Source organism: Pholcus phalangioides, unplaced genomic scaffold (genome assembly GCF_987345545.1).
Source record: "Pholcus phalangioides strain wild (caught in Gottingen) unplaced genomic scaffold, Ppha-v1.0 ptg000031l_1, whole genome shotgun sequence".
Classification (NCBI taxonomy): Eukaryota; Metazoa; Arthropoda; class Arachnida; order Araneae; family Pholcidae; genus Pholcus; species Pholcus phalangioides.
The window spans coordinates 6,138,427-6,162,054 of record NW_028301621.1 but is presented as its reverse complement, the minus strand read 5'-3'; the positions used below and the strand labels follow the sequence as shown (position 1 = coordinate 6,162,054).

At 36.7% G+C, this 23,628-nt stretch overlaps 1 protein-coding gene across 7 annotated transcripts in view; it reads right to left on the bottom strand.

Annotated features, from left to right (window-relative positions):
• LOC149067053 (neuronal acetylcholine receptor subunit alpha-7-like) overlaps nt 1-23,069 on the bottom strand; it is a 145,742-nt gene extending 122,673 nt beyond the window's left edge. For all 7 annotated transcript variants that reach the window (XM_089252965.1, XM_089252963.1, XM_089252962.1 and 4 more), the window contains exon 1: nt 21,708-23,069. In XM_089252965.1, coding sequence (XP_089109091.1) covers nt 21,708-21,771 — 64 coding nt within the window. In that variant the 5' untranslated portion in view covers nt 21,772-23,069. The remainder of the gene's footprint in view (nt 1-21,707) is intronic.
• Nucleotides 23,070-23,628: the final 559 nt, after the last annotated feature.

Sequence of the window (23,628 nt, the reverse complement as noted above, 5' to 3'; positions counted from 1 at the left end):
TGCCATAAAAATTTAATTAAATGAAAACTAAGTGTTATAAGGATAAAAACGTATAAATTATTATGTCTTGTGATGTCCGCTTTCTTCACATTTATCGGCACGTTTAAACTTTTAAACGTAATCAACATCACCTGTCGAATCACCATAGAAATTTAAGCAAAATGGCAGGTAAATTTGAATAATTTATTGATGATTTCGCATATTTACCAATAGGAGCTGGCGATTACATAATCACCAGTAAATATGATAAATTCACAAAATGTATGAAAATGGTCGGGAGACTATGCATAATCACCGAGTTTATCACATTTACCACGCGTAACATATGTTATACAATGTAATTTCTATTTTCCAACATGTACCAATTCGTTAGAAATTCCTCGGAGGTGGGTGTGTGGTTTAGTACGTTGTCCCTGGGAGTGAATATGTTGCACTGTGTTATAGGGAAGCCTAAGTCGAGGCTCTTCAACCATTGACACACCGCGTTCCACCAATACTACACACACGTTATAAAAATCATCGGTGGGCCATGCGTTGAAGACCCCTCGGCAAAGAGAAATGCTTCTTTTGCTGTTGTGTAAATCAAGCCCAGGCCATTTATTCTTGTGTGCGTGTGTGTGCGCGCGCGCGTCTTTCTGCATCTTTCAACTTTGCTTAGTCAGTGTATAGATGCTTTTTGTTCAAATTTAGGGCCTTTTTCTTTCCTTGTGAAAATCAAAACCAGGTTATATTACAATCATGTGATGCACATACGAAGTTCAATTTCACCTCTCTCTTTCCCTGAGCACGTACAGATAGATTTTCTTGCAATTCAGGCATGTAAATTCCGTTCTAAAGGGATTATTTTGCAAAAGAGCCTGACAGAGTGAGTTTGATAAATAACCAGTTAGTGTTGCAGTAAACAGATTTTGTCTCTCAGACAACTTTCCTGAATTTCACGCTTTCTTAGAGATGGTGTGACATGGGCGCAGGGCCGAGATCTCAGGGGTGACGCGTTTTGAGCCTTCTGGCCCGGCGCACTCAGTTCTCTGCCGCATGGTCTGACCCCTCGGGGTACTGCGCTTATATCCCCATGGGACAGTGCCTGTAAACTGTAGGGCCATGTCTGGCTCTACAGCTACAGTTAATGTGTTCCGCATCTATTATCCGCATTTAAAGTGAATTTATATTCACATTCAATGAATTCACACATTTATCTATCTCATTGGATAAATGTGTGAATGCAATGCTTTGCAATGATCAATGCTTTTTGAAGTATGAATTCCTAATTCATAACCGAACTACTGTTTTTTCGTGCCACTTTTGGATGCTAATCCAGACCTATCAAACTCATGTAATTATTAATCCCTACTTGGTAGCGATAGACCGAAGCACGGTAATTCCACTAAAACATCCCAATAGGGTGTACTCTTGTCAAACTACTACGTATGCTCTGACCGAAATGAGTTATAATAATGATAATCCTTGAATAAGGTGTCTATCAGCTATAAGCATCGAATCAATTTGGTGCTGACGAGCATCAGTTTGAAGGTCCCTGCACTATATATGGACGATACCGCAACATCATGCATATCATAACTCCTTGCCGGGAATACATTCTCCAAAATGAAAACGGCACATACCTACAGCTATATTAAACATTTTTCGTTTTTTACCCCGAGGTGCTTTTAAGACTGATGAGATGTGCCGCCCGCCACTTTCTGGCAATAAATTACGCCGCAATTCTCTCATTACCTTCTAATTCAGTGTGTCGAATAAGAATTTAAAACAGACAGGAAGAGAGAAGGTAAAAGTGTCAAAATCTAAATGACTAATAATAAAGTTGGGTTTATCTTAAAAAGAGAGGGGACTAGAGAATAAGTGACTGGATGGAGAAGGAGCATTTTCTCACTTCCGTATCTCCTTACTTGCACGACCCATTCATTTCAATGTCTCTCTCGACCGAACTCGACTTAACTATCGCCGGTCGTTGGAAAGAAACGATCTGTCACAAGGCGCTTTCCACTAATGGAACACACTTTAGATAATGGCTTCGTTTCAGTTTGCAGCAGCGGTGGCGGCTGCCTTGGTCGTCGTCGTCGTAAAACTGATTTTCGTTATCGAAGAATAATCGATTATTTTTCCAATGCAACTTCGACCTCTCGATGCCAGAAGAGTTCATTAAACGGCTTCCTTTCCGCTCCAACTCCATCAAATAAGCAACGCACCAATTGAGAGAGAGCGACAGACCCCTAAGAAAAATATGATTTCTACATTGTTGAGCTATATAGATGATGGGTTGCTCGACTGGAACAACAAACGCATTTGCCCTTATCCATTACATTTTTATACTCCAGCAATAGAGACAGAATGTTTGGTGAAATGAGCGGCTTTACATTCTGTTGCATTGAACGAAGTCGATCAGCTAAGGATAAGTGTGGAAGCGGATAAAATAAAAACCTACCGTGATTTTGGGTAAATAAGCTGTTTGGGTGTGTGTATAAGCGACACCAAGGATTTCGTAAAGAATAAAATGAAGACCAACCTTGTTTGCGTTTGTAGCAACTAATGGCAACATACGTGAAACACGATCTCAGCGACACAACTTCGGTCCACTTACGTTAGACAAGAAAAAAAAACGAAGGTACAGCAAGTAAAATAGATACCCAAAGGCAAGAAGGGACAATGTTTTACGCAAATGCCCCCTAACTCCGCTTAATAGGATGTATTACCACGTAAATCTGTATTTATGCCACTTTTTTATTCTTTCAGTTTCAGCTTTCCCCCAGTTTATCAATGATATTACTGCGTTGATATCTCGTTGTCCTGCCGTATACGTGTCTGAATATTTTATACAAGGTGTTTCACGAAGTATCCAAAGAAAAATACGGAAAATACAGGGAAATGGATCTGCGACAGTTTCACTCACACACACTCCCGTGAAATGATAATTGCGGTAAATGCAGGGTGGATACTATCGACCGCCCATTAATTACACACGTGATTTCTCCTGAAAAATTAATATGGAAGAGTGTTTTTCGTCTTAGGACCTGCCGAATATCAAGGGAGTTACAACGTTTTGAAATTTTGTGACGTGTCAGTTTTCTAACGGTCAGTTACGAGCCAAACACACAACGAAAAAAAAACGGGTTGCTAATTGAAAATGAACTGAAATATTTAATCCCATTAGAAGCCAAGTTCAGTTATTTTCTTTCACGATTGGCGATTTTTCCTCTTCGTGTAGAGTGATGTTCACCATTTTACTACGTGTTACCGTCACCCCACTATATTGGCAAATTTATCACCAGATTTGTAAATTTTTAACCAAACGAGATCCATTGGAAAAATTGTTTTACCAAAACTTTTTTTTGCCAAAATGTATTTCTCTTTCCTTCACTCTTAAGTCAATTTTTTGAGGGGAAATGAAACTGTTTGCATAGCTTTAGCTTTCTTCATTGCTCTGAAGGTTATAGCATTGCTGTCATCTTAAAAATTGCGAGTTATGCGTTTGCTGCACTTTCGATAAATTTGGCAGGATTCATCAATTTTCAATGCGTTATAACTCCATAATTATTGGTCAAAAAACTGAAAACACTTTTTCAAGTTAGTTCTTCACAAGGAATCGCGTGTGTAATTATTGGGCGATCGATGCCCTGTCGATCAAAAAAAAATGTAATCAATAAAAAATTGGCGTCTGTCTCTCTCCCTCTATCACAGCATAAAAAAATTCGACCCGTCACGGACTTGTGTGTATGTTCACGGACTTTTTGCATGTAAAATTGACAAAAATAAATAATTTCAATAATCGATATCGGAGAATTTTCATTCATATACAAGGTTTTACAAACACCGATATTTTGTTCCCAAGAAATGTAATAGTAAGTACTCAAGTATGTACTGTATAATATGAATACGTGTATGGGAAATCTCATTCCGTGTAATCTCGTGGTTATACAGGAGCATTATGCGTGTGTGCATGTTTTCACATCTGCAGGTAGTCTGCCTGGTTCATGCCAAGCTAGTCCATTTTATCTCGGTACCATCACGGGTTTACTCATTCCGGATAGCCAATTACTATCCACACGACTAGCTTTCCGCCCCTGTAATGCAACTCCTCTCGAAGTCTACCGGTACGTCAATTAGTTTCTTGTGGGGTCTAACCGACCCGTGCGGGCCTATCACTTGCCACATCAGGAGAAAGGGATAAAAATAATTTCAGAAAAATGTATAAAAAATGCGATGCCCTGTCGATCAAAAAAAAATTTAGTCAATAAAATCGGTGTCTGTCTCTCTCCCTCTATATCACAGCATAAAAAAAAAATCTCTAGTCTGTAAAATTCAAAATATGGATGTAATTGAATGGACAAATTTTGAAGGAAAAGAAATCAGTAAGTTTGATAAGTTGCATCTACTTGTTGGGAACCAGATAAACAATGGATATGTAGATCTATCAGTTCATGAAGAAATGGAGCCCAGGATGAAATGTTTATCACTAAATTTCCCGTTTTTCACAATATTACTTATGACGGGCACAAATCTGCGAGTTTTCTGGGTCATTTTACTGATGCGGCTTATACACCAAAGTGTGGTCCGCGACGCTGCAACTGACCATTGTGTTTTCCCTTCAACTGTGAGAAGTTGGCCGAGTTTCATGAAAGTACCTGTATCGGAATGGACGCTACATAACGTCTGAGTAGTGTCTGTTTGTAACAACCCTGCACAGCATACATTGAAGATGTATTGGCTGCTAATTAGAATCGAACCCAGTAACTAAATATATATGCTTACAACTATATAAGTCTTACTATACGTTTTCGTAAGCATAATTAACTTTATTACGGTGATTTACGTCAGACGAATCCTGGGAAAAAAATTCTCTTGAAGGGCATTTTTCTAAGAGAACTTTTAAGGAGATTTTGGACGTGTTCAAATCACGAAAATTACTAATTTTGTGTTGTTTTCTTACGTGAAAAAAACAGCAGAATTTTCGCAAAATATTTCAAAAGAAGCCGCATTAGAATCCGTTCGTTAATTTTTTTTTCTATATTCTGATTTTGATAATTAAAAATAATCAATTGGTGAAATGATGCATCTTCATTTCTCGTTTTCTACGTGCTAGTTTTATGTCGCAAAATTAATATTCAAACTGTGCCTGCGCATCAAATTTCCTTCCAATTCTATTAGAAATTCTCTCGGCACAATTCTTTCTTATGACCTATTTGAGATATCTAAGCATAAATTTTCATTATTCACTACATAGAAAATGATTTAAATGTTAAAAAGGCAAAAAAAACATCGTTTGATACCCATTTCTTTTCTTCTTACATACACTTCGCCATATCTTAAAATGCATGCTTTTAAACACTTGAGTATGTTTGTGGGAGCAACAATACGCAGGGGGCAACATGACGCAGCGTAAAACGCATGGGGTAAATATCGCTCATTTCAGAGTTTCGAGTTTACATTTCAATAAATTATTTATGAAACATAAAATTTTGCCAAATAATTTCCCATTTAGAAACACAAAAATGCATTTAATGTATGTGTTTAGGTTATTTTAAAACGCATTCGCTGAGACCAATAAAGAAATATAAATTTTCATTTTGAACGCCCTTTGTCCCCATAAAAAAATATCCTGTAATTAATCTTAACTGCACGTGTTAGAATTATCCTTACGAAGTGCATGTAAACTGCGACATCTGTTCGTTAGCTTAATAAATTATGGACTCGAACTTTTCCATTGCCTTGCATCGATTCTGCTTAGTATTTTCGAGAAAACACAGAAACTACAAAAATAGAATCTTTCTGAAAAAGCGGAAAAACATTTTTCATGTACCTCAAACGGAGTAGTAATGAAGGCTCTAATCACGTGCCTTTATACTTAGATAAATTACACTTCCTAACTTTTGTAGAAATAGTGTCATTGTAAGAGTATCAGACGTTAAGCCAAGGGTCTTAACGCATGCCTTGGCCCTCGGAGCTTTCTGTCGTGGCCCACCGATCATTTTCAAAAAAACATTGAAAAACGATTAATTCCAGAATTAATGGAATAATTTCGGAATAAGGAAATAATTTGGGAATTATTGAAAGAAATAACTCTAAAATAAATGAAAGAAATAACTCTAAAATAAATGAAAGAAATAAATCCGGAATAAATTGAGGAGAATCAAAATAGATATGATCGAAGTGTTCAAAATTTTCAACTGGATGGATAGGATGGACCACATGAACTTTTAGTACACCGCCAATCGACTGCTTTTACAAGGGGACACCAGTATCTATTGGTAAAGGAAAATTCTAGGTAATGGTGTCGCAGGAAATTTTTCTCTAATAGGGTTGTTAATAAATGGAATAGCTTACCCCCGGAGGTAGTAAATTGTAACACAATTGACACGTTTAAAAAGAAATACGATAAGCATGTTGGGGTAAATCGAGAAGCTATCCATACTTAGAATAAGACAACCATAATATTGTTTATGGGCATTGTATCATATGTATATATTGTTTATAATTTTTGTGATTGTGTTTTTAATTGGGTTGCTGTATTTTTGAATTATATGGCATCCACATCTTTTTCTCAGCCACCTTGTTGGGCATTTTGCCTGTTGTGGCATTGTATTTATATTTGTATTTGTATAAAATTCATGAAAGAAATAATTCCAGAATTGGTGAAAAAAAAATCAATGCAAGAGAAATAATTTAGTAATTTCTGATAGAAATTATTTTATAATTATTAAAAGACTAATAGCATGATTATTGAAAAATTAATTTCATGATATATTGAAGAGGAAAATAATTTCGGAATGACAATAAATAATTGCAGAATCATTCAAAATAATTTCAAACTGAAATTAATCTCAGAATTGATCAATTTAATCGGTGTTTAATCAAAAACTATTCAGAATTTAGGGGCCGTTCAAGTATTACGTCTGCAAATGTTTTGCCATTTTTAACCACCCCCCCTCCTTGTCAGCAAAATTTTGAAATTTTGACAGCACTGCCCCCTACCTCCTAACGCATACTGGTGGGATCAGAAACGTACGTGAGAGGGGGGGGCACGAAAAAAAAATATTTTTAATGCAAAAAATATTTCTTATAAAAATTAAAATTTCGAAAGAAAATACCTTTATATCTTTATACTTAATCGATTATTACAATCGATTTCTGTTAATTTCAATGCTATTTGAAGGGTAAGAACTCAAAATTTCTCTTTAAGAAATTCATTGCGACCCACCTTTTAACACAATTACTTGAGTGATGCGTTGCACAGTTACGTAGCACTTAAGCGGCCGGACACATTTCCTGAGCACTTGAAGGATCCGGGAAACATTCAGATATCGCGGAAGTGGCACTGTAGGGGACTTATCAATAAGGAGAACGTTGGTTTAGGTGCCCACAAAATAGGTAAAGGTTTTTATCGTTTTTGGCATACCGAGTAAGATGTCATTAAGAATATTTCATATTTTTTTTAAAGGGTAGTTGATGACGTAAGCATCATCCAAACCCCCCCCCCAACCTTGTCATCAAAAGTCAGCAAATCGGAAACCCCCTCTCCCATCGATGCTGACGTAATAATTGAATGGCCCCTTATGAACAAATATTTCAGTGCTAATCAAAATTGATAATTAGTAAAGAAATAATTTAAAAAAAATAAAAGTCTTCAATTATTCTATTTTCAACTTATTATGCCTGCATATTTATGTCTCTGCTGTTAATTTAAATATTCATTGTGATAAATCGTACTGCCAGATCTCTTATCCTGTCATTCTACTGGGAGGCATATTCACGAGTCAGGAAGCGATTATAAGTAGGGTTCGGAGTTTTATGACCTAAAAATATTGAAAATATCCAAGCATTTATGGCCTAAAAAAGGAAATTATGATCCTAAAATTTGAAAAATTTGACCTTATAATTTTCCTGTTATTTCATCTCTTCTTTTTCAATTATCGCTCTTCTTATATAATTAACTCAAAAAATTCATCAATTTGACTTTTTAATTAAAATTCTCTCAGCAGATTAAAATGCACAATATGCCTACCTAATGCACAATAACTGTTCTTCAGTGCGTTCAGAACGGCACTGAATTTTATGAGATTCAGTCGCAAATGTTTTTTAAAAGAACTCTCAGTTTTTAGTTTTTTCCAAGAAATATTTCAGGAAACTACTTTGCGAAAGTGTTTTTTAAAAATTCGATAAAAATTATCAGATGGAGCAATATTTGGAGAAGGCTTGTCATAAAGCAAACTCTAGTTTCTGAAATCTCGTTGATTGTTTCTCAGGCTGAATTGCAATGTCGTTGTACATCAAACTGGTTTTGTTCTGGAACTTTTAAGATACCGTAATTAACAAAATAAAATACACAATCGGTCCTTCTTCTATTAAACCGATCACAACTCCGGTTTACCGTCTTTGGGCAATTTACTACCGTTTCAACCCCTTTCAGAGATAAGTAAGATGTGCCGAGAGAAATGTCTGTATATTCAATACCTAACTGATACCTGATATACCGAACCATCTGCATGCGTTTTCAGTGGACAAAAAAATGTAAGAGACACAACTTATATGTATCAAAACCTGTAGCATAGGAATGGAGCAAGATGAGAGAGTTTTGTATCAACTCTCAGAAGTCGGAAACAACAAAAATGAAACACTCCAAGATTTTACTCATCTACAACATGAAATGGAGGAAACCTCTTTCATGCGGTATTTTCTTTCTTTCTGAACTTGGACGTCACGAATCTCGTCCATTTTCAAGCACAAACGGCAGCGAACACTCCTTTTCAACCAGAAAAAAAAAATAAATGCTTGGAATGAATTAACAAACGTTTCAGAAGTTAAGCGTAAAAACAGCCATCATTCCTGGTGCATTCGGATAACCCAGGGCTGCAACGAGAGGAATCCCCCCCCCCCCAAAATGTGAGAAAATGACTGATACGTATAGAATAGCATGATGAAGTCTATCATTTGCGTCGTCGTCTCCACCCGAAATAGAAATACGAGTTGTTCGCCCCCCCCCCAAAAAAAAAGGAGCACGCAGATGGACATTTGACACTTCGCAGTTGTTGCATACACTTGTTTCAGTTGTGGAAATTTCGTTGGATTTTTCACGCGCACAATCCACATACGAAGGTTTACAACAGCTTTCTGATGCAAAGGTGAATTAAGGAAAGAAAGATACTTAAATTGCTTTTCTGGGAATCGCGAACCCACGTTCTCTCACTTCCGAGTAAGTGCACTAGTGCTTAACTGGCGTTGTGAAAATTATGTGCGTAACTGGCGTCACGAGGTCATTTTGACCCCCAACAATTATTAATGCATTTTAAAAATCAACAAAAAAAAATTTCATAAGAGCAATGGGTTTTTCACATGCTTTCATTCATCCGTCAATTAGTTCACTAAATAGTTTTTCAAATGTCTTTAATTATATTCTGTTTATTAAGACACACATTCGAAAAAAATGGAGGGAAACATGACTTGAATTTTTTTTCTAATTACTTATTAAATTTTTTGAACGCAACTTTCGTGATTTAAAAAATGAACTGAAGTGATTAAAATATACACTCAGAAAATAAAATTTACAAATTAAAATAATATTTACTATATTTTCACAAGTACCAAAATTAGTCTTATTATAAGTCGGTAAGATAGCAGCACTTGTAAATAACACTACGATATAATGATCGCACAGATCTTGCGTACAATTCACTAACAACACTATCCTCATGATCACCTCGGATATCCGATGTTTCACCATTAATTTGAAACCATTATCGGGAAAATTGGCGCTCTTCCGATGCGCCGTTTCGATCGGAACACTCAGATAAAAAAAAAAGACTTAGGCAAGCGGCACGGTGAGATCATTTTGACCCCACGGAAACTTTGATCAATGATATAGATGGAGGAATAAGTAGAAAGACATCATAAATTTCTCAAACAAACACGTCTAAACAACTAGCTTGAAAGGTACTGAAAATAGGATGGTCCAGATGCATTTCTTTCCCAAGGGGTGGCGAGATGAAGAACTCATGGTGTCAAAATGACTCCACCACGCCAGTTAAGGGCTAGAATAACTAGACCAAGTGATCACACCTGGTAGGCTTGAGAGTGTTCGATTAATTTCTCGTGGGAATTATGCATGCACGGAATAATGCTCGTCCCAATCAGTCAAACTTAAGAAAGTCCTCAAACGCACGATGATCCACACAATTCCTAAAAGCTGTTTTTTCACTGGTGATTCACTTTTTTCAACTTTTTCGGGCTAACAGTAGGACTGGTGTATGTAAAAAAGAACTACATTGTACTATGGATCCCACATTAAAACATAGCACCAGAAATAGGCTGGTTCTGGATCAGTGACTTTATGGAACTGGATTCAGTTTCAATTAGTATGCCTCTATTACAGGAATTTTTCAGTGCCTCAGCCTTCAATACAGTGGAGAAAGCGATGATAATTCTCTTCTGGTGTTTTTTTTTTAATCGTGCCACTGAATTGAAAAAATTCGAAATAAAAATCAGTAAATCGTATCTATATCTGTAATTGTATCTGATAGATTCACTCTTTCTGAAACCAAAACTCTGGCGTATCACTATTTCTGCAACTATATCCTATTATCTACGATAAGTTTTGGTTTACCTTCACTAGTACTTGAATACTTCTTTCGACGCATTTACCCGTTTCTTGACTCTCACTACCATCATGTTGTTTGCATCCTTCTTTCAGAAAACCGGAAAACACAAAGAGTATCCAATCCGTTATTTCTCGGTGGAAATGTTTGACTAAATCAACTTCAAATTTAAGTATTTTTCTCCCGAAATATTTTCAACATCACGTAATTGATTCTTTCCCCGCGCGTAATCCGTTGAGACGTCGGCTTTTTTTGGCGAATGAAAAACGCAAAAATGTAGTCAAAACTGCAAAGAGAACAATTTGTAACTTCTCTGAAATGACTTCAGAAATTATTTTCCGAGTCTTTTCCACGGCGGGAAAAGTTTTTTTTTCAGTTTGCCCTCGAAGCCGTTATACCCGAAAAGAAGATGTTACTGGGGAGACAGCACACCACACATACACAAACACACGAGGCAGCGAGTAAACCATACATCATTTCAACTCGATGTGTGACGCTTCAGTGTAACGCATCATTTTTCATCTTTTATTCTTCTTGTCGTGCTGATTCTTGTTGTGTTGTTCTTTCTTTCCCTTTGTTTCCAAAAAACTTCAACCAATCTCGTCATTTCAACGTCTTCTTTTTCCAGAAAATTCTTTACAGTCCTTCCCAGTAATTTTTAACAACATAAAAAAATGAAAAGCCAAAGAAAATAGAACGGACAACCCTAGCCAGGAATGTCTTTAATGGAACTTGCATTAAGCGGAAACTTGTGTTTAACGGGGAAAACCGTGGTCCCGTGATTTCAATGCCAAAATACGCATTAAAAAACTTGGACTAAACGGAATCTGTCTAACGCGGAAACGGAAAGAAAAATTTTAACACGGAAAATTTCAAACTTCACACAGACACTTCGACTGTTTCGCGACCAATTGACCAAAGGATCATACAAAATATTAGTTTTTCTATCGAAATTTTTAATGCAATGACTGCTTGCCACACAATGCGGGTTCTGCTTCATTACTACTTCTATCTACTTCACTTACGATTTGCAAAAACCGTCACTATACTTGAAGCTGTGGTTTTTGAAAAGCCACATGTAGTGAGAATCAGTTGCTTTCTGAAATTGTAACAAACTTTTTCGATAATGCAGGCTTTTCTACGGGAGAAATCAGTGTAATGGTTAAATTTCCAAATGATGTACAATGACTTACGAAATTGTATGTAAGCTGCTTTCCGTGATCGCAAGCGCTGAGCAGGGCTGGAAGTAGAGGGAAGCGGGGAGGGGAGATTGCTCGAGTGGCAATTTTTACGTGGGAAAATTATCGAATTTTCCAGTTGTCGGGGCACCGAAATTATGTTGCCCCCGCCCCACAAAAATCTTAGTTATGGCCCTGGTGCTGAGGATTAGGCGACCATCTACAAACTGAACCTGACAGGACAGATATTGACACCCTAATTAAATATTTCAAAGAAAGTCAAAAAGAACATAAATGTAGTTATTTCAGATGAAGAACAGTGTGCGGTAAAGTTTTATACAGATGCTGTGAAAACAAATATTTAGTAATTATGGAATAAATAATATACATTATTTTATGTACATTCAAAGTAATTAGTTTATTTTTAAGTGATTTATTTTTATTATACTGTACTTTAATTACATGCAAGATCGTTACAAAATTTTACACATTATGTCAACTGAACCTCTATTAAGCCGAAACCTGTGTTCAACGAAACAAAATCTCGATTTCTCGCGATTCCGTTGAAGACAGATTTTACTGTATTACCATATGTATGTTACGGTAAATGTGATGAATCCGGTTATTGTGTATAATAAAAATATTATGCATAATCGTACTCTCAGAAGTTTTGGTAAGTCTGGCAAGTCCGATTTGATTAAATTTATCACCTTTATTACCTGCGATTATGCATAATACTCAAGCGTCGTTGGTAAACATGTTAAATCGTACTAAATTCATCAAATTTGCCGGTTATTATGCATAACTGCCAATTCGTATTGGTAAATATGATAAATCGGTCCCATTGCCCTGACATTTAGATGACCGTACTTACAGTCTGAACCAGTTGTAACGAACGAATTCTGATTTAACGAATTTTCCCGGACATCCCGTAATAATTCCTATAATCAACACCCATTTGACAAATTCTGAAATCATACCTTGATATTTAACAAATTTTACAGTCGTACCCCGATGCAACAAACTCTCTTTTAACAAATAATTCGATTTATTGGTGAGGAATCTTTTTCTCAGCCAACGAGGTGGCTGAGAAAAAGATGTTCAGTAAGAAATATGGATGTGATACATTTCTAAATGCAGCAACCCAATTAAAAATGCAATTACGGAAACTAAAAACTGTAAATACGTGATAAAATATTGTACAATGCCCATAAAAGGTTATGGTTGTCTCATTCTAAGTATGGATAGCTTTTCGATTCATCCCAACATGTTCATGGTATTTCTTTTTAGACATGCCAAAAGTGTTTAGAACTTATTACCCCCAAGAGGTAAGCTATTCCATTTATATACAATCAGACCACAATAAACAAACTCCTATTTAATGAATTCTACATTCGAACTTCGATATTACAGACTCGTATTTAACAAATTTCCGATCCTATCCCAATATAACGAGCTCTCACTCTCATCCTTGATTATAACTTAACTATAACCAACAATGCGTGGCTTTTATGCATAATCACCGGCAAAAGTGATACGTTTATAAAAATTACCAAGACAATTGGCAATTTCGAATAATAACCAATTTATCACATTTACCGTAATATATGTACATTTTTATACCGCACACAGGTTTAGAGCGCCACCACAGCCAGTTTTATTCAAAAAACTTATAACAAATAGTTTTGTTTTTATTTGATAGGTGGCGGCAGGAGAATAAATTTTAATATGAATTATATCAGTTGTTTTATAATAGAGCTGATGGAATTCGAAAGAATAAAAGTTGTTGCTTGCATACGAGGCACTTAAAAATAAGATTTCAGGAGAAAAAAAACACTTCCAAGCAAAGTGCACCCTTGTGACACTGAGAGCGGTAAATTTCGGCGCTCTTTCGTGGGGGCAGCTATCAAAGGAATAGAATATTTTTGGAAATGCCACATAATGGAATTTTCAAATATTCTATATAAGGGTGCATCCAAGACATTTATTCAAAAGCTCAGAACTAGCCTATCACTTCTGTTTTGTGATCAGTGTTCTTCGACTGATGCCGATCCACGAAATATTTCGCGGAATTCGTAAAGGCCCCCTACATGATTAGTGAACAGCATTATTGCAGGATTAGAACAATGGTTTTGAAATAACTATTTAAGTAAAAAAATATGTTCGTCTGTGTCAGCTATAAAATCATAACAGAGGAATCGAATGGAAGTTAATGTACATCGCTATACACATATACCACGCTCAAGCCTCGTATAAAGCAGCGGATGTCCAACTACTAAATTTTTGCTATTCTGCACACCAACAAGGAATTGGTGAAATTCTGCGGCAAAAATAAAAAATATATTGACCGGTAACATGTCGTGTAAAATTTACACTGGTGTGGAGAATGAAAGCATTAAAATAAGCAATATGGTATAATAAGCATATATTAATTTTCGTGCTGCGATTTGAAACCTGCTTTGTGAAGGTTTCAAACCAGCGCAAAGTGTGGTGAAACTTCCAATTTGTGAAATTTTCAAAAAATTAGTCACTTACAAGAAAATTGGTATTTTTAAATGCAATATTAACGGAGATATTTGACTTTGAAGTTCTCGGCATTTATCGCCGATGATTGAGGGTATGATTCACAAATTGTAATATGAAAATTAAATTCAAAGCTGCAAAAGTTGTGTAATTGTTAAAGTAAATGTCAAAAAGTGTAATTTATATTTATTGGGAATATAAAAAATAAAATGGTTGAGTTCATTCTATATTCGTGTAGTCTCTAAAAATTACAACTTTTCAATCAAGGAAAATTTGCCAACAAAGTTGCCAAAACATAATGATTTTAAATATTTAATATCGCGATAAATATTGAATCTAGGAATAAGAAATTTTCTGCAAATGACTTTTCTCAGTAACACTTTTCTCTAACTGTATAATACATTTTCCAGTATTTAATTTCATATAAGAGACATAATTTCATTTTCTGCAAGAACTCCTTCGTGTATGTCAATAACTCATATATTTGACCATGCAATGGAATTACTGTTTGAACATCTGTTTGGAGACTCTTCATCCAGCAAAATGTTTAGAAATAAACTCGCCAAGAACGGAGGATTTTCTTCTAGTATTTCAATATATTTCTGCCACCTTGGCTCGGTATATTTATAAGGTGGAAGAAGTTTAATTTTCGGCAAATTTATCAATTTCAGCTCCACATGAATGTGCCAAGGGAAAAAAAAGAAAATACTCTTCTCTATATTATTATTTTTTCCTTCTCTATCCTTGGAGAAAGAGGATGGAGATGTCATTAATATATTTCATGTAGGGAAAGATTCTTTCTGTGCTGACCTACTTTTATGTTTTGTGACTGATGACCACGAATATTATGCAGTCAGCAGAATAGCCGAAGAAAAATGCCACGAGATACGAACGCTCTCTCTTTCTCCTTTACACCTTCTAGATTTCTACTATGTGCCCTTACAAATCCCCCCCCCCCACTCTTTTTCCTCTACAATTCGTTCTTCTAAAAATGTAAAATTCAGAAGTTCGATGGGAAATGTTAATATAGGTACGAAACAATTTCTGCGTATCATCACAATATCGCTGACATTATTTTTACCCAATGAGTGTTTGAAGAGAGAAACTAAAAGTCTTAGTCCTAGATGCAGTATCTGAGTACAGTAAAGTTGCTCGAGAGAGACCTTTTAGTGAGTGTGTACCCATTGAATAAGTTTTTAAATATTCGAGGGAAATTTAATAGTTCGAAAGGTCTGAGTGCCGTATGACAATTTCGAATAATGATAAGGGTCAGTAACGTCTTGCACGGGCCCAGTTCTCCGATCAACACGTGGGCACAGCTCTCAGAATCAAACAGAGGTTCCTAATTGTGTATAAGTTTTTGTTGTTCATTTTGAATCAACTTTCATCAAATTTTTGTTGCTTTGTTTCAACATTTGGTCCAATAATTATTATTGGCATCTTTCTATTATTGTACTGTTTTCCCGTTTTGTTGAACAAAATTTTTGTTGCTTTGTTTCAACATTTGGTCCAATAATTATTATTGGCATCTTTCTATTATTGTACTGTTTTCCCGCAAGATGAAAAGTTAAAAACATGACCAAAAGATATCCCTAACCTCATTCAAGGGCAGATCGAGGAAAACTTCTCACCAGCTTGAGACGAGTAATTACAATCCTTACATTCTTAGTAACAAAAGAGGCATTAGCACGCAGTGATTGGTTACAACGAGCAAGAAAGATGGCAAGACGTCACAAGGGCGGAGTTTTTAGCGAAACTGAATTTCATCAGATAACTCGCTAGGTAGCTTTTTAGTTGAACTACGACAGTCTTAACCTTTTCTCTTCCACGATCTCGTTCACAAAACGCGATGCCAACTCCATTGAAAAAATTAATTTTGCCCTTAAAAGGGCCTTTTTGAAATTAGAAAAACAAAACATTAAAATTCAAAACAAAAATCGAGAAAACCACCTGCAATCAGACCGTCAAAAAATATATATATAAAATATAATGCAATAAATATTGCGAGACAGACCAATCACAAGATGCGCTAAATTCATTATAATGTATATATACGGATGTAAGGTTTGCTTATATGCGTGCGAGGTGATGTTTCAGCGCCCCTCCGGCGTATAAGTCGCAGCAATAAAACCTCTCTGAAACTCACACCTGTGTTCCCAGCTAGATAAAACGAATCAATTCCATCTATCCGTCCAAATGGAATTACAATCCAAAACATTGCTTGTTTGAATTTTACAGACAAAACATTTTTTTTTCTATATAAACTTTTTTTTATATCTATTTCTTTTCTTCTTTACTCCTTGCTTTCGCGCCTTGTGCGGCTGCCAGTGCCCTCATCAATTTGAGACCCTGCTAATTACGCAACAATTTTTCAGCTGAAAGGACCTCCGCCCTTCCCAAGGTTTTGACTCACGGAGAATACAAAATTGCTGTTTTATGATTAGTTAGCATACCCATATTTATGTTGATGAATAAATATTTACAAGTGTGTGGTGTTAATATGGGTTAGATATTACGTTGTCTGCGAGGATCACATTTGGCTCTCTGGCCAGAGAATGTATGGTGTACGGAGGGTTTTACGAAGATGGGTAGAGGTTATAAAAGAAATAAAAATTCTACTGTCGATTCTGTGCCACAAGATACCTTTCGCTTCAGAGAGATAGCAGAACACACATCTGCTTGTACCTTGGCTTGGGTGCATCGTGAAGCGGGAGGATTCAAAAAGTAAAATTTTGATGACGTGAAGTTATTTTATCCTAGGGACGTCACCTTTTCCCTTGTTAGATATTTTTGTTTCTTTCTCATTTGGTTCATTTTTCTTCTGAAATTGAACGGCAACTCAATCTTTCGCCCTCAAATATTTGATGCTTAAAATGAGACAGATTGAGCCTTGTATTTTTCTAATGTTGATCCAGACCAATGAACGACCACACGAAAAAAAACAGCGACGACAAAAAAAAGTTAACGAAAACTGAATTCCAAAACTCGCACATTCCAAACTTCACTATACGAGGCATCTGGATCGGCGATGGTGGCTCCATCTAATATTTTAATGGTTTTCTATAAAAACATACCAATTAAAAATCACACTTTTTATCCTCCCCCACGTTTTTCCCTGAATCAGTTTATGGTTATGCCATTACACGATTCACGTTTTTGCAAACATGGCTGTCTCAAAGGGTTTTTTGGTGCTGAAGCAAAAAACTCCTGTATAAATGTTTTGTTTTTAAGAAAAATCAACAAATAGAACTGTTAACAATGAGAAACTTCGATATAACGAGACTCTGTAGACCAAGACAAAATATCGCTGTAGAGAGGATTATCGTATTACATCGAGAGGCGGTAGTTTAACATTAGACTACGGGAATGTCAAAACAATCCTTGAAAATATGTACCGTAATATCCTGCGTATAATCCGCAAATACAAACCTTCATCACAGAATAATGAAATATCAGAAAATGGAAGAATTGTTACAGACACATTTTTTTTGTTGCTATTCGCTATCTGCTGTCTATAAAATAATTACTTTTGAAACTGTTTTTGTTCCAACTTTTCATGGAAAAAGAATGTAAAAAATACGCACCAAGGAATTCAAATTGTTATTTCAATATACAGGGTGTCCTGTAACTCGTAATTTGGCATTTATCTCACCAACCGTTCTTCGTAGAGGTGTAGTTCCAATTTAAAATATGCTCAAAATATGTTAGATATGTTCAAAAATCACCCTGCACCAATTCTGGGAGTGAAAACACAATGTGTCACAAAATAAAAAAATCTACATTTTTAAATTTACGGAAATTCCCTCGTTTATGCTGTTCTTCCCAAACTTTTCTCCGATTTTCTAATTCACATATCTCAGTGAATATTGCACTTAGAACCATGGGATTTATTTTGTTGGTCTGGCTAGAGACAGCACAACAACTTTCTCATTGGAAGATATAAGACGGGGGAACCGCACAAAAATTTAGATTTTTCATTTGGGGCCATTCAAGTATTACGTAAGCAGATTTTTAGCCATTTTTGACCCCCTCCCCCCGTTGGCAGCAAAAGTCAACAAAACACTGACCCCCTCCCTCCCTTGTCAGCAAAATTTCGTCAGCAGCTTAGAATATTTCATATCTTCGAAAAGGGTGGTTGATGACGTAAGCAACCTTCAAACCCCCTGTCCCCTTGTCATCAAAAGTCAGCAAATCCGACACCCACTCCCCCCCCCCCGATGCTGACGTAATACTTGAATGACCCCTCTTGTGACACACTGTATTTTCACTCTCAAAACTGGTACAGAGTGATTTCTGAACACATTTTGAGCATTTTTTGAAATGAAACCTTACCTTTAAATCGAACGGTTGATGAGATAAAGGCCAAATTATGACCGATATTAGTTTGCAGGATACCCTGCATAATAAGAGGACTATACGCGGAATATTAGTAAATTTACGCCCGTCTTCGTCCGGAACATCCTGTTTGAGGGCCGCCCAAGACCCCCAAACAGATTTTTGTTAATGCTGAGATTTTTTTCCTTTTTTACTTCTATACCTTTTATAATTTTTTTTAGTGATTTGATTAGATGTTGTACCACCAAAAGACGTTTTTAATTGGAAAAAAAAAATCCTCGAACTTTTTAGGACGGCAGGCACTGCAACTAAGCGCTAATTGGTAGGTCCCTATGTGCAGTATTATCACTAAGAAAAATGTTAACACATTTTATCAGCGGTTTTAAAGTAGGAAAGGTAAATATCTAACAAAACCCACACGTCACGAATGCGCAACCTCCGGCCCAAATGCTGCCCTCCAAGAGGTTCAATCCAGCCCGCGAAAGGTTTTCCGGTAGAAAAATACCAATACACATCACACAAAACAATAAATACCTAGGCTGATCATATTTCCTCCATAAAAATGCGGGGGGAATCGGGATCAATAAGGAATGTCGCCAATTATCACAAAAAAATTGCCAAATGAAAGTAAAATTGCCAATTACAGCCAATTAAAATTGTCGAAGGCAAGCAAACATGGCAATTACAGTTAACGAAATTTTTTCAAAGGAAAGTGAAGTTGAGCCAAAAAATAAATTGTCGAAACATGCAAGATTGCTAATTACAGTTAAAAAATTCTTAAAGGAATCGTCGTGAAAATAATCCCAATTCTTGATTTGAAAAATTCAAATAAGCCTCTGTGGAAATAAGGGGAAAAAATGGGACATTCTATGAAAAAGTTAAAACGAACAAAACCACGGAATGTCTCGTAAGACACAGGTCACATTGTTGTCACCCAATATATATAAGAGTTTCCGGTCCGCGAGTGGAAGAATTACCGTATATCTGGACCGCGGGCTGAAAAGGATGCCTCCTCTACATCATTTAATGGAGATTTCAAACTTTGCGTCAATGCGTTCGAGAATAAGCAAACGACGTTTCTTATATAAACTCAATCCTTCTCCTCAATAAAATCCATCGCATAATCTCTTTCACACGAGGCCTTCACAAAGCAAATCAAGCGCATAACAACCCAAAAGTAGACGCTGCTTCTCAGAATGACGGATAATGTTATCATTTTGGTATTGCTATTACTTTCGCAAAGTACAAAACGGATCAGTGTCATAACATAGGAAAAAATCGTTCATTGTTATCGGGGCCTAAATTTATGCTATCAACTTTTTTTACTCCCAAATTTTTTCGCTCGTTTTGCAGATAGAGTTGAACCGATCCATTTTTTCCCCATAAGTTCTCATTATAACCCCGCAAGACGATGTAGGAAAATCCCTTCCCCCCCTGTTTACAAATATTTCTGTACTGGGTTTACAATGCCCTATTCGAGCAGTAGTGACCCAATAACCCTTTCAGACCTAATCATGCATTTTTGGAATTTTCAAAATATTTTTGTATTTTTATGCTCAAAAAATGCGTTAAAACATAAATATCAGCAAATTTTTACTTTTTAATTTCTTTTCAATTAATCTTTTTTTATCTTTTCAATTTTTTTTTGTGAAGAAATAATTAACTTCGTACAATTTTTTTAGCTACGGTCATGCAGGGTATATTCACCTTCACATACAGTTTTTTCCAGGATTTCATTGCTAAATTTTAATGTAATGAATTACACTTTTCCCGCAAGTCATCTTCAAAAACCCTGAATGTTCAACTTTAAGTGTTGCCCTCTGACGAAACCTCCAATGTTCATATTCACCTTATTTTTAACTCGAAACTTACACAATCCTCTAAGTAATGACTTGACTCTCCGAGGTTAAAAGAAAATATTCTACAGGGAGTAAAATCAGCCCACACATTTATGGCACCAAGGTCTGAAAAATATAATCCATCCCTCTCTACTCACGAAGCTTCTTTTACAATGGCTTACCTATAGTGGAGACAAATATACTGCAAAAACAAAGAAGCTGTTCCTTCAGTTCTTGGTCAGTTTCACAATTACTTGTTCGAAAGACTTTCTCAGGGCGTTCATGGGACTTACCGTACATTGAAAAAAATATCGTAATTCGTAAAACACATTAGGTTCTTAACTTTTACAGATTTGAGGCGAACGTTTTAAGATATAAAACATTTTTGGGTGAACCCCGGAGGCATCTTTTTTTTAATCAAATTTACTGATCTGTTTCATTTTTCTCGAGCACCGATTGGCAAACTCTTAATCAATGGCTGAATAGTATTAAACGCAGGATTTTATCTTAAATCAAAAATATTCTGTTTTACAACAACATGGAAGAGAAATGGCACGATTGAACATTTTGCAACCACTTATATGGTGAAGAAATACGGAATTGTTTTGTTTTTATACGTCCCTTTCCATCAAACGGGATGTATATTCATTGTAATCGTTTTTGGATTTCTTTCAGATCTAGTTATTAGTTGGTTATTTTTATCAGAAACCCCAAGTTCCGAAGTGATCCCATTAAGTGACATGCGCTGTATAATGAAATGGGAAGACTGTGCGCATAAAACCTAAGTTTTCTTCGAGTTTTTTCGTTCGGAAATTAATTAAAATACAATGTGTAAAACTCTGAAAAGAATCTCACCGAAATTCCTGGCCACACTCCGAAATGTAAGGCTCTTTCTACTCAATAAAAGCACAGGAATGCATTCGAATTTTATATTTTCATAAATATTTATTTCAAGGTTTTTTTTGAAAAAAAATCTAAATTTTAGATAAATCTTTGAAGAAAAATTATTCCGCAATCAACTGAAGTGGAGGTTTGTGATATCGACAGCTTATCAACTAGAAAAGATTTGCTTATGAGTGCCGACTAAGAGAATCGCGTTACTTATAAGTTCATTGCTAAGGGAAAAAAAGACAAATTAAAAGAGAAGGTTAAGAATAAAGAAAAATAAGTGAGAAAAGAAGAAAGAAAGATAAAGAGAGAAAGAGAGAGAGAACAGATGTTAGTCTTACCTAACGGAAGACAGAAAAGTATGAAGGAAAAAAGCAGGTGAGTGTATGGCATGCCGTTCTCCATTCCTCAAAACTCTATTCCCGACTGATGATGCTGATGATAATGAGTGCGTGCAGCGGTGTGTCCATCTATTATCTGGCAACGAAAAAATTAAGGATTATTATCATCATTATTATTATTACTATTTTTCATAGTAGTCAAATCGAATCCTAGCCAGGGTTTAAGCACGCTGCTTCTACTGCTGCTGCTGCTGCTGCTACAACTCGGAAAAGCCCGAGAATCATCGGATCTTGGTGTCGAAGAAATGCGGCCGAAAGTCAAGTGCATAGTTATAGCGAAGCAATTAGCCACTGAATTAATTAATTTTCAATTTTTCCAGAAAAAAAAGCCGACGCGTGTCGAGTCACTTTTCATGGTGTCTGACGACGAAAAACAATATCGTAATCACTAAAGACGAGTCGTATTTCAGCATTTCTCACGGTCGAAGCGAGTCTTCTCACCGTTTTTTATTTTCGGGGGTATACGCTACTCTCATAGAAGATCATAAACCACGCACCACTAAACGTACACCACACACATTGCTGATAACTATTTACTTATAGAATTGGTGATGGCCGAGGAGGGGGAAGGGAATAATGTGGCATTATAGAGCAATCCAACTACAGATGGCTGTTAGCTATTCGTGTTTTAGCAGTATCGAAAGATCCAACGAGAAGAACAAATCCCGGTGATGCGAAGAGCTCGTTTGAATTCGTTGTAGTGTCTACTAGTGAACACTAGTTGCTGAACTGGACGAGGCGAGGAGGAATGTTCCAACATATTTCACTTCATTAACAGCTGCGGCTTCTTTTGGGAAAGAAGATGATGACGAAGAAGTAAAGGAGGAGCACAAGAAGAAATATACCGACAAGGGATGTTGATGTGAATGGAAGAAGCAGCGCATTTTTGTTGGCGGCGGCTACAGAACCGTTTCTAGGCAACCATTCACTGCTGCTTCCTAGGATCCCACAAATCGTTCTGCTGCTGCTGCTGCTCCGATTCCCTGAACGGGATCTTTCTATCTCTGCGTGTGTTCAGAGTTCTTTTGCTGGAACCATCGACATTCTCCGGGATCCGGGTTCGATTCCTTGGGGCCGAGAATAGCCCTCCCACCCTCCTCTTGAAGTCTCCGTTGGACAGAATCCGGCCTTTTTCGATAGTTTATCGAGACCTCGAGGGCGTGGGAGGAGGAATTCCGCCTCGGGGTAATGGAGTCCGGGGCCCCCTTTTGCGATAGAGTTCAACCCCTTCCACAAACGGTTGCTCCCGCCGCATTCAAAATCCGATGACTCTGGAGCAGCATCACAAACCCTGCTCTCAACGCTCCCTGCTGGAATAATTTCGAGCTTTGTATGTATGGGCATGCGCGAAACACACACGGACCCATTCTTCCTTGGGTAGAAATTTCCGCAGCGAGCGCCTCCCTGGATGCGCTAACACCCACGCACACACCAAACAAATTTTTCACTTCTGCCAACCCCGTATGTTGCTTCTGCTGCTCCCCTCAACAGTTTCGCCACCCACGACAACTGAACATAAGCAAATTCTCTGCTGTTTGCGCTAATCAGTTCCTCATTATTGAACAGCGTCAAAACACAAACAAATCGCTAACGACTAAATAAAAACAAATGTGTTATGGGTGATAATAATGAAGAAATTGGAAAAGAAATTATACGACAGTTGTCAATCATCCTTGGCTTCTTCAGTCTGTATAGGTGTTTGTTTCTCCGTTCTCCCAGCATTCGAATTTGCATTACCTACTTCATTACTCCCTGGCAGGCCAGTATTTTAGGGGTCTCCCACGCCGCTTTGCAAGCGAAGTTTTACGCTCCTATGCTCATCCACAAATCATGGTAGTTCATGTTATCAAAATTCTTTGAA